The sequence below is a fragment of the Phoxinus phoxinus genome, assembly GCF_949152265.1.
Source record: "Phoxinus phoxinus genome assembly, chromosome: 10".
Taxonomy (NCBI): Eukaryota; Metazoa; Chordata; class Actinopteri; order Cypriniformes; family Leuciscidae; genus Phoxinus; species Phoxinus phoxinus.
The window spans coordinates 14,571,349-14,584,529 of NC_136885.1; the positions used below are offsets into that span (position 1 = coordinate 14,571,349).

The 13,181-nt window shown below is 36.0% G+C and overlaps 1 protein-coding gene across 2 annotated transcripts in view; it reads left to right on the forward strand.

The window, feature by feature from the left end:
• The window catches only part of chn2 (chimerin 2), a 43,817-nt gene that overhangs the window by 14,360 nt on the left and 16,276 nt on the right, over positions 1–13,181 (forward strand). For both annotated transcript variants that reach the window (XM_079626887.1, XM_079626886.1), the window contains 5 exons: positions 1,540–1,578; positions 6,622–6,677; positions 6,922–6,953; positions 7,349–7,462; positions 7,617–7,887. In XM_079626887.1, coding sequence (XP_079483013.1) covers positions 6,922–6,953; positions 7,349–7,462; positions 7,617–7,887 — 417 coding nt within the window. In that variant the 5' untranslated portion in view covers positions 1,540–1,578; positions 6,622–6,677. The remainder of the gene's footprint in view (positions 1–1,539; positions 1,579–6,621; positions 6,678–6,921; positions 6,954–7,348; positions 7,463–7,616; positions 7,888–13,181) is intronic.

The window sequence follows — 13,181 nt, forward strand, 5'->3', positions numbered from 1 at the left end:
TTAATGACCTATTTGGCAGATTTTATACTGTTTGCCTTATGATCTGTAATAATTCATAAATTATACATTAATATTGCTTAGGGCTGACAGACAATTTACAAATGAATAGCATGATGTTCCAGTTAATTAATCAAAATTGATCGCAGTTAATTAATTAAATCACATTTTTTTTTACTTAAAAAGAGTATACTTTGTGTAATGTTTTTATATTTACATATTTACAATGTGTTAATTTTTGTTTCTCATATATTTTTTAAGTAATTTACTGTATTAAATTAACATGTTAAACATTAATTGAGATATTTGAATTAAAATATTGTTTTAAGGTGTTCTGTTTTAGACGGACAGGACTGACATTCTCATTATAATGTATGCAAATGAAGCTCCATATCCAGGCTGTCTGTGCTCGACAGCCATACTAAACCATGTCAGGCTCTGACTTGTGTTCCTTTGAGAAATGACTTGCTTACTAAAGGTGCTGCTTCCCCATTCATTTATCTCAGAGTCAGAAATGCAAGTTTATATATCACAATTGTGAGAAATAAAGTCAGAATTGCGAGATATAAACTGACTTAAACTGACTTCAAGAGATAAGAAGTTGCAATTACCTTTTTTCTTATTTATTCTGTGGCGGATACATAAAGTGGAGCTCTATTCGGGAGGAGCATGTCAATAACATTAGATGAGTATAAATAGTTTCTTATCTCATTTATGTGGCAATTGTTCTGTCACCCTTCCACAACCCCAACTCCACCTTATTTCTATTCATTTCTGTAATATATTAAGTCATCCTGGGTGGGCTGCAAACCAAAATCAGTTAACCTTCATCTCACTCAAGAATTACCATATTAATATGTGAAACAGATTATTGCTCTCTCTTTTGATCTGCCCAAGATCTAAAACAACTCGATGTAACGCAACAAACTGCAACAGAATGTAAGAGGAAGCAAAACAAACAGTATATTGGAATTCTAAATCCTTTTTTTTTTTTTTTTTTTTTTTAAATGATTTTGTCTGCAACAAAATAAAGTCAACGTCCTTGAATTCCCTTTGTGTGGGGGCTTTTCTCAGCAAAATAAATGTAAATATGCAAAATGCAATTAATTGTGATTTAATTTTATTAATTAATCTGCATATAAGGTAATTAATGATTGACAGCCCATGTGTTTTAAATTAGAAAAGTGTGTGTGTGTGTGTGTGTGTGTGTGTTTGTGTGTTAAACACACATTTGTATATTTATTGTCTTTGAGCTGGGGAACTAAATGATAGAAGTGTTAAAACATGTGTAACCCAAAGGCATCGTAGAGGAAAGATTATATTGTCAGTGCCATGCACATTACGCATCACAGCTTACAGAATAACTTAACATTAAGGAAACAATATAATAACCTTGGATTACAGCCACTCTCTAACCTGACAGTAAGTTTCATAGACCGTGTTAAGTGAGAACATGTAGACAAAAGAAAAATATTTTGACACGTGTTCATTTAGCAGAGAACAGAAGACATCCTGACATTCTTTTATCATCCTTTGTTGTAGATCCTGAGGATTATCAGCCACCGATATGGAAATCCTACTGTAAGTATTCTTTTAACATTATACATGTACAGACATCATTTTAATGTCTCAATTAGATCCAGTTGAAAGACTTGACTCTAACAACCAGAATAAAACATACTCGACAGAAGAAATACAATCTGTGCTTCAAACACGCGAACATTGCACCTTGGGAAATGTGGTTTGGCATAGGGCGAAGGGAACAGGAACCAGAGCCAGAAATGAACTTTTCCATTATAGGGCAATATTTGGATTGATTACTAGGAGCTTTTTTCACCTTTGTAAGAGCAATTTTTATAATTACCCTAATAAATGTATCTGTGTTGTCTTTTTATATCATATATCGGTACTTCAATTTAAAGGATAATTCCGGTATTTAACACCTTGAGTCTATATTGTAGTTTGTTTTGGATGAACAAGAGTGGTGGACAACATTTTTTTGACAATGGTTCCTCTCTCGAGTTTTTGACTATAAAAGAATTGGCCATGGACCCATTTAACATTGGAGTCAATGGGCATGTCCGAAAATGTCATTAAAACAACCTTTAACATTAGTTTTCAAAACTGTGCAACTCACCGAGTGATTAGTGATGTTAGTTGATGTTCCAGAAACAAAAAGTGTTGCGAAATACAGTTTCTGTCGTGTTTTATTCGTCATTTTGTAAAATCCCATTGAATTCTGTTGAAGGACTGAGTGCTCGTTAATATAAATGAGCTACCGGAAACGGAAAGGGGGCTGTTTACATTTGGTCGATGTAGTCTTTTTGCTCGCTTCCGTTTCTCATAAGGCTAGCGAGCAGAGCAACTGTGCTCCGGGAGAGTAAGCGAAATAAACAATAATTTTTTTAGGAACTTTACCGCAGTTTTTGACCGCACAAATTCTAACCATATTGAAAGACGTGACCACTGACCAGTGCAACGCTTCAGATTCAAATATTGAGCGGAAGTTACACGGTTGTGAAGTGTCTGAAAAAATAGTTCCACTATAGCAAAATAAACGGATTGGAATCATATATTGCGACGATATATTGTTTATAATCATCAACGAACACCACTAACCACTCGGTGAGTTTAACAGTTTTGTAAACAAACATTATTGGCTGTTTTAATGACATTTTCGGACATGCCCATTGACTCCCATGTTAAATGGGTTCATGGCCAATTCTATTATAGTCAAAAACTCGAGAGAGGAACCATTGTCAAAAAAATGTTATCCACCACTCTTGTTCATCCAAACCAAACTACAATATAGACTCAAGGGGCCCTATTTTAACTGATAAATGACTCTTGCGTCTGGCGCAAATCTAAAAGGGGTTGGTCTGAAGTAGCTTCATTATTCATAGGTGTGGTTTGGGCGTAACGTGAAATAAACCAATCAGAGCGTCCTCTCACATTCATTCCCTTTAAGAGCCGGCACGCTTGTTCCATGGAGGATTGCTATTATAACGGCAAATTTGCCAGCGCACGCCAGGAGCGACACAGCTGAGGAGACCGACGTTCTCGTCAGGGCCGTAAAACACAGAGAAGTGACATTGGGGATGATGGGAGAAACCCACCCAAATTAGCTTCGGTTAAACAGGCGTATAATTTGGGTAAATGTGTAGCCTAATCTAGATTAAAAATAAATAATCTAGATAGATCTTTTTCACATCTTCACGGACACAACAATGATTTCCCTCGTGTGTTAATATTTTTCCTTGTAATAATGTATGATTTGCACAAATGAAAACTGCTGCATCTGTTTATATTAGAGATTAGAGAATCAAAGTGTATGCGCGTTAACACGCTACATTATGGCCAAGCACGCGCCCTTAAAATACCATATCACTAACGCGCAACGCGCCACTGTCTTTAGACTGTTTTTTTCCTGGTCAGTGGCGCAATTGCTTTCTAAAACTGGAAAATAGCACCAGGGCAGTTTTGCGCCGGAACACACCTCCTCTTTGCGCTGAACCGCCCCCGCGAGCGCAAGTTCATTCACTAATTTACCGACGTGTGTCTGTGGAGGGAAAAGTCCGCTGTGCGCGGGTGCAAAATAGGAATGATACATGCGTCGGTGTACAAAGTCAATTGCGCTGGGTGCAAGATAGGGCCCAAGGTGTTAAATACCGGAATTATCCTTTAACCAATTACTTAATTCAATCAAAATGTTCTAGACTTTTACATGTAAAATTGTTGCACGTCATATTCTGGCTACACAAACAAAACAAGCTGAGAATGTTTATGATTTACTTTACTGCTTTTTATGCATTAGAATATCAAAACTTCACATTGGTTATTTTAGGAGCATGAAAAACAAAATGGTAATTCGAACTGAGAATTAGTCTAGTGAGCAAAGAACATTTCCAATCCCTGGTCCATGAGTTCATTCTAGCGCAAGTTCTGCACTCTCACAAAAACTCTTGCTACAATCACTCAAGCTGTCTACACTGCAAAATGAATCTCTACATCATATCTGAACTTTGTTGTTTATTCAGTTTCAGTGGTTGCTGATCTAAATGCAAATCAAATCTAAATCGCAACAGCCATTATAGATTTAGTGTAACTGTACAGAGTTACCTTTTTCCCCCTTATCTTGAATTTTTCCCCCATTTTTTTGCCTGTACATTTCCGACCCTGACAGGAGTGATTCACTTGTCAAGGTTTTCCTGGCCAGTGAGCATTATCTCAGATTTTTATAGCCCATCCCACATTTCAACTCATTTTCCCTCGCATTCACTCCCACTGTGCAGTATTTTTAGAGCAGGCCCCGTCCTTGTCATTCTAGTGGACGTCGTCCAGGACCCACTGGTCGTTCTGAGCTTCTTTGACAAGATCTTGGCATTGCTGTCAGATGCCTTCCTGGGAGGAAAAATCTGAGCGCTGAATCCAGATTCTGCCTGCGCTCGAACTGCGCCGGCCAATCGCTGCTCTGCATGATGAGCAGCTTTTAATGAAGTCATCAAGAGAAGGTCACGTTGATGTCGAGCTGAAGTACCACTGCACATCTGTTGCTGTTTTTGAGCCACTGTTGATTATTTCACTACCGCTGCTTTCTTCACAATGATTATTAAACCTTTTTCCTCACTGTAAAGAACTAATTGGTTCAGATTGATAATATACTGCCAAAAGTCCAAGAGTCCACTATTCATTATGCTTTCATGTTATATGTTTTTTAACTACCAATTTTATAATCGGTAATACAATCTGAGTAAAATGTTTAATTGAAAATTGAATTTTTATTTTTATTTTTATTTTTTTATCATGATTTATTAATACGTTTTAAGGGAGTCACCCCATGCACATGACATTTCACAACTTGAAATAATCTTGCCTTGACATTAAAAGGTCAAATTATCTGATATTCCCAAGAGGGTGAACTTACAACATGTTCCTGGATCAACATCTTTGTCGATTCTGGAACAACATTCCAAACAACCAATCAGATTTGAGGGACAGGCTTGCCGTTTATGTTTACAACCAACCAGGGTTAGGTGCTTCTACATCAGTGTTATTCACCTATCATTTCCCTTTTAATTTTAGGGATAATTTATGGGATTAGGTTTAGGGATATGGGATATGTTTAGGACTACATTTTCGGGCAGGAATGTTTTCCAGGATCAACAAAATATGTTAATCCAGGAGCATGTCTTGACCTTGTTGCTCCACAATACTTTGCTTTGGCGGACAAAAGTTTTTCAAAATTATCAAGCAGTAAAGCAATTTCGTTTATTTGGATTTTTATTTTTTTTTGCATTTTTTTCTCCCTTAATTATGATATCAAGACAGTTGCATTAGTTGTCGGGCTGTGCAACGATTAATCACGATTCAACTTTTTTAAAATAAAAGTTTGTGTTTACATAATGTATGTGAGTGTACTGTGTATAATTATTTTGTATATATAAATACACACACATGCATGTATATATTTAAGAAATATTTGTATGTAAATACTGTATATATATTTATAAATAATTTCTTAAATATATACATGCATGTGTGTGTATTTATATATACAAAATAATTATACACAGTACACTCACATACATCATCTAAACAAACTTTTATTTTGGATGTGATTAATCACGATTAACAGTTGCACAGCCTTAAGTATTTTTTACTTTACGCCCCCACCGCAATAATCCAATTTTTAAAAAGTATTTTAATACAGAACATCAAATTATGTTCATCATAAAAGAGATGTATTCAAGAATACGCATGAATGTTTGACACATCCATATACAGTATTTCTAATTCAATTCACTATTTACAGTGTTCAAAATCTTAAAACTTTATGATTCTTTCCAGGTTCAAAAAATAAATTAAATGTAGTCTCAGACAGACTTTTGAAACCCACTGCAAATGCAGAGAGAGTTGGATGTGCACTTTAGCACCTTTTAGATACAATGTCTGCTTATTGGTATAGGAGATACAGGTGTATTTTCACTTTAGTGGTGGCTTGAAATTCAAAATACCCATTATTATAATTGAGAATGACCTCATCATCAAAGGAATGTTGTGTGAACTGACCACAAATTGACCTTGCCTGTGCAAGCTAAATATTTAGGAGAGGATAACCTGGGGAATTCCTGGTATTAACCTCCGTTCTCTGTACTACATTTTCAAACAAACAGGCACAATCAAAACATCTGTACTTCTTAAACCCCCTTGAGCTGAATTCTGGCCCTTCATGTACTCCTTTCCCATATTGACCAACTGTTGGTGTTGATTTATCTGTTTGCCTCTTGCGCAGTCTTCATTTTTCAATAGCTTTACCAATATTACCCAATCCACTTTTATAATGCGTTGTAGCTTAGTCTGACAGCAGTGTAAGTGGGTGTGTGTCCTCAAGCTCAGACCTAATGGATTAATGTCCAAGAGAGAATGCTGTGTTTTGACACGCTCTATATATACACCAACATCTCACCACAGCGTTATAAAGATTAGAGGTAAAATGAACTGTAGAAATTCTTCTGTTGAGCTGCTTCTCATTCGAAAGACAATGTAACCTTTTCTTATTTTCAAAATATAGAAATATTAATTTATTTTTAAATTGTTTAAATATTTTGCTTTATTGTTTATCAGTGTACCAATTACAACAAGAAGCGTCAAGACCAAAGAGGATCACATGTCCTCAGGAGGTAAGTACAGGAAAATGTGTGAAAACACTCCCAAGGTTTTTCAAACATGACTCATATTGATTCAGTCTGCATATCTTTTACTAAACACTGGAGCTTATGTTTAGACTGTCTCCATGTTCACAAAATGCTCATCTTGTTAGAAAGACTTACTATTGGAATAGCTTGTTTAACCACCTCATGACCTCAAGTGATTTGTGTTGAAAACTGTATTTCTCTCTCTTACGTTCTTCTCTCTGGCTTGCAGATGGAAAGCAGACCCAAATACTATGGTAGAGAGTGAGTGTCTAACTTTATTGGTAGTGCTTTGGAAGCAAAGCATCAATATTACTATTCCTCATATTACTCCTACTAGTTACTTATTACCCCCTTCCGTTCCTTCAAGTATGCATGTGAAAGTTGCTGTGAGTTAGCAGAATTTATTATTTAAGACCGTTATGAGTGGTGGTGCACATTGATTTTGTGTAGTGATGTGTGTGAAGGTGCTAATATGAATGTATGAGGAAGAGACTGTGATTTATGTCGTGTCAAGCAAGTTAAGAGTGTTTGTGCATGTGAGTAAGCATCACAAAAATCTGTGCTGTGTGTGTGCTTGCGTTTGTGTGTGTGTGTGTGTGTGTGTGTGTGTGTGTAGTACTGTGTACACCAGGGTAAATCATGGTGTCTCTGTACAGGTTCCATGGTCTGATTTCCAGAGAGCGTGCAGATGAACTGCTGGCGGGAACAGAAGGTGCTTATCTCATCAGAGAGAGCCAGAGACAACCAGGAACTTATACACTTGCTTTGAGGTACATGCCATCTATTCTTTATCCATCCATCCAAAACAATAAATAAAACATTTTGTCTTACAATGTACAGTATTATTATAATATTATCATAATATTATATTATACTTATAATATTTAGTAATATAATACGCAGTATTACTTGTCTATCATTCAGATTTGGCAGCCAGACTCTGAATTACCGACTGTTTTATGATGGAAAGCACTTTGTGGGAGAAAAACGTTTCGAGTCGGTTCATGATCTGGTTACAGACGGTCTCATCACTCTCTATATTGAGACCAAGGCAGCAGAGTACATTGCCAAGATGACCACAAACCCCATCTACCAGCACCTGGGCTATACTTCTCTTCTGAGGGACAAAATCACTCACCGACTCAACCGGACCCGCTCTGAGCCCAAAAAAGTTACTTTCCAACAGGATGACAAGGTAAGGTGCAAACCTCTTCAGATATAGATTATAATGTTCTTACCATGTTACTAAAGGTTATAGCGTGTATCAGCAATGTATGAAATATTAATTAAAGATATCATATACTGCATAATCTCACAAGACATTATAATAAATCATTGGTCATTGTGTGCCAAATAAAGGTGATGAGGAAATTTGTGACAATTTTTGTTGAAATCAATCATAAAAGTGCACTGTTTTTTTGTGGAATCCCACAGGGCTTTGTTTTAGAACCTCTATTGTTTTCAGTGTATATGTTAATTATAGACTAATCAGTAGACTTGGGATAAATTGGGCATTTTTTGCTTGTTATTGAACATTTCAGCCCTCAACACTAATCTGCAGTAATTCTGTAAATTTGTTTTCTTTATCTGAGCCATCATTGGTATTTGAGATGACATTTACATGCAGAATTCAGTGAGAGAGTTACAGTAATCGGAAATACACATCTCTGTGTCTGCGTGTAGTGATAACAGGACACTGGCACTGCTGAATTATGCATTTACCCATAGATGTCATCAAGGTTTTATTGATAAGAGTTAACACAGGTACCGTATCCATTCATTCATCCATTTCATTTAGTATTCACGCATTTTCTTTTGACCAAATCATGGTGTCAGGCACCATCCTTTCACAAATCGTTGTTAGAATGGTATTTTGACAAATGAGAAGGAGCATTTCTTTGTGTGCATTTGGAAGATTAGAAAAGTGGGAGAGTGTTTCAGCATCAGAGTGTGCATCTTTGATGAACGATGATGTTGTCTCCTCTCTCATTCATCAGACACACTGTCTGGTTCACTGACAGGAGAGTTTCATCAACTCAGTCAGGTCTACCGCTACCTTTATGATTTCTGTTGCCTCACTATTGAGGTGAAATAGCTCTTCATAAGAGCTCTATGAAAGCGATGATCAAACCATTCTTGAATTAGTCAACGGAAGTGTTTATCACCCACAATCATGTTCGCATAGAGAACATTTGTTTTTGTTTACTGACATCAGACAGCAAATTTTAATTGGCTTAAGGATTTGCATTCATAAAAATGAACTCAACACACTTCAACAAGTGGAGTTATTTCATCTCACAGCTTTGTTCAGATGTCCACTAGAGGGCAGCCTCAACAAGCTGTCAAACTGAATATGGATTTGTATACAGTATACTTCAAAAGATCTACTTTGTTGCAGCTTTGTAATTCACAGTATTTCAGTATTCTTAGACTAATAATGCTGGGATTCATGATAATAACTTTGCAGTAATAATTTAAATGTTGATTGTGATATACTGCTGCTTTTTTACAGTGTGACTACAATTATTGCAGACTAGAATCTTCCTATTAAAAAAGTCTCTTTATCAGTGTTATTTTAGTATTATTTATATACTACTATAGGATTTATTTATATTTTCGATTTGCTTTTATTTTTATATTTTGTGTAAACTCTGGGTTGTACGTCAGAACGTACTACGTTCTCAACCCAGAAGTGCGGCGCTGTTGCACTACGTGAACTCACTCAGAGGCCCACACAGAAGAAAATTAATAGTTGAATAAAGTTGTTATTATTGTTGTTTTTTTCGCACAAAAAGTATTCTCCTCACCTGATAAACTTAAAGTTGAGCCACTGTAGTCGCTTCGACTATTTTAACTATGTTTTTACTAACTTTCTTGGCCGGCAAGTTTAAATTACAATAGAAGCCTATGGAGGAGTGAGACAGCTCTCAGATTTAATAAAAAATATCTTAATTTGTGTTCCGAAGATGAACAGAAGTTTTACGAGGTTGGAACAACATGAGGGTGAGTAATTACTGACAGCATTTTCATTTCTGTCAGGACCTCTATCGTCAAATACGATTGACAATTAGCATACAGTTTGGATTGGCGGTATGGTTCCATTCTGGGGTGCGTTTCCCGAAAGCATCGTTAGCCAACTATGGTCGCAAGTTCCGTCGTTATCAGCATAGTTCAACGATTTGGTGTTTCCCGAAACCATCGTTCCAACGAACGTTCGCAAACAACATCGCAAACTTGTGTGGTTGGAGCGACAGCTGTCGAGCTGTGGTTAGAAGCAGAGTTTCTAGTTCACATGAGATATAGACTGAATAAATCCTTATCTTTAGCAAAATAAGCAAGCTGACATTCAGTACAACCCGTGTTATTTATTTAGAATACATACAAATGTAATTTACGTCTTTTAGTTTGTCAAGAGATTTAAAACACCGTTTTTGAAGACTGCGCATGTGCGAACGTGCTCTACTATGTAAGAACGAGTAATAAAGCAAAATAACTGAGAAAAATGAGAAATGGTCTTCAGATGCCATGTCTGTAACTTATATGACAAAATCTAGTGTTAATTCAATCTCAAACAGATTAATTAAAATAATTTATTAGTCCACCACGTGCGAGACATCATAAACCAACGTGGTTGAACGATACTTTGCGACATATGGTTTCGGGAAACAGTCGTGGCGAGCTAGTTGATTTCTCCAACGATGCATCGTACTATGGTAGTTAAGCGGTGAGCTATATAGTTGTACGGGAAACGCACCCCTGGGCGAGAACTCTCATCCATACAGCCTAGCATGGATAAGAACAGGGAGAGCAGCGATAACCCCCCTTTAGGGTAAACAGAACAGAACCAACATGAATGTATGCAAATATATTTAATTCAAGATTTTAAAGTACAGCATAATTTGAGAATTTATTCTGATTCAAGGGGAATCCTGACTGGTCGAGAGGAGGAGCTGGGGATGGAGGAGGGTAATTCGCACCTGAGAAACGCGATAGCTGCTGATAACACTGACGAGCTTATATACAGTATGTATACAGGGATAGGCGTCATATTCCTATAGGTAGACGTGGATCAGCTGAGAGTCACCTGATGCGAGCTTGACTAACGTGACCTGCCAGAACTGACGCTATGCTTGATTTTTGGGTGAACTAACCCTTTAAAGCTTTTCATGATAACTGGCTCACCCTGGAAGGCTTAGCCAATTTGTTACAATGGATAAATGGTAATCATCATCAACCTAATGATCAAATTATTATAAAATTAGAAATTTTACAGTGACCTCACACACCATGAAAACCCTTTAACTTCACTGTCTCGATTTACCTGTGCCTGACCATTTACCGGTTTCATTTAGGGACCAGAATCAGGGCGTGTCGTTCTATGACGGCAGTTTTCTTGAGTGATGACCAGTATGAATCGTTCACCTAGCCTGTCTGGTCATCTACGCAGCTCAGAGTTCACATGGCTCTCTTCCTTTAATAACAGTAATCTCTGAAATGTTTTGCTGGCCTGGCAAGTTCCACCTAAAACCACTCGCTGATGATGGATCAGAGTTATTAGAATTAGCGCTGAGCTTTGTGGTGATTTATCATTGTTGTTTACATTATATTTCAGCACTGCAGCTTTTAAAATGAAGGATTGGAAATATCTGGGTTTTTTTTTTTTTTTTTACTTTCCTGCGGTTCCTTATTTCCTAAATAAGTCTGGCTCTTACAGACACAATGTATTGGTGGTTACATTATTTCGCCAGTTTGACAAAATACATTTTTTGTCCTTCAATTTGAAATGTATTTTCTTAGAGTATAAATGAGAATCTATTATGTCATTTACAGCCTGGTCTCCAAGATCACGTATTGATAGAGAAAATCCCTAATATTACAGTGACAGCTGACAGTGATAGATAGATTTGAATGAAATGAATAGTGTATTAAATGAATGTAGCACATTCCCCTCTGTGTGTATCGCATAGGATGTGTTTTTGTACTGTACATACTTTATGTGCCCTAGTTCTGTCTGTCTCCTCATCTGTGGAGTCTCTAAAAAGAGACTAGGCCTTATTGTCTCCCTTTTGTGTTTCGCTTTTGAGTCTCTTTCATTAGGAGACAAGAAGCCATCTGCCTTAGGACAAAAAGTGCAAGTCTTGCTTATTCACTCACACTTTCTGTGCGCCCCATCTCCCTCTTCCCCTGTATCACTGTATGTGACTCACCAACATCCCTTTATCTTTTAGTGTATAGCTTAAACGTTTGACCCTCAGTAATACGGTTACTGTTTACAGTAATACTGTTTTTACTGGTATTTCAGTTTATGCTATCTGAACTGGATGTTGGTTTTCAGTTTGAATTTTTGATATCATCATCATTGGCTGTGTATATCTGTGCTGGCCTAGCCTCTTGTGTTAGGTTATGTTGTAAATGCACATTTTGAATGTTTTTTTGAGTAATGAAGTGTGAAATAATAGTTAATTTGTTGTAGTTTAGCAATGTTGTATATTTAATTTGCTAGCATCGAGCTATGTATGACCTTGTGAAAAGTTGCACTTGTATTATATACAGTATACTGTACACTTTTTAAAAGTATAGTTTTATTAAACTGTACTTGGAGATAATATAATATGAATGAAAGTGTTCATGACTCAACACACTTACAGTAAGTACACTTTTTTTTTGTCAAACAAGTACATTTTAAATCATGGTTTAATAATCTTTTGTTATGCTTTTAAAGAAGCACTGTACACTTATTTGTGTGTTGCACCGTAAAACATGATTTGTTATCACAACTTTTTATCTTTTGTCAAATGTACTTCGATAATTAATTTGGTTCTGTTAACATAATATGTAGAGTTTCTATTTATTAAACCAATCTCCTTAATTGTGTTAACTAATTTTTTTTTATTTCAATTAACTCAAAATTTAAAGGCAACCAGATAACTTAGGTTAAACCAACAATATTTTTTTTACAGTGTATGTGTTGACTAACAGACAAAAGCATATGCAAAGTACTTAATTATAATTTTAACTGTATCATTTGGTATTATATTTAAAGTAAATGTATTTTAAATGTACTTAATTGCAACTTCATCATTACAAATGTGTAATTACAATAAATACAAGTTTTAATAGAAAAGACATTAAAGTATATTTTAGTTTACCATAAACATGTTTGTACATTCGACAATACACTTTAATCATATTTTAAAGACAATTGAAGTAATTATGAAAATACATAAAGATGTACTACATAAGTGCTAAGTGGGTCAAAAAAGCTATTCAAATTTTAGCTTATTCAGCACACCTTATTAAGCAACTTTTAAGCAAGTAATGTCCTTTAAAAAAACTTATTTTACTCATAAACCAAAAGACTGATATTGTAAAAAAAAAACATAGGAGATTCCAGAGGGAATCCGTTCTAGGACTACAAACTGAACAGCTCTATATCGATTATAAAATTGCCATTATATTGGCCATCAGCTGCCTTGTGCCCTAGATATT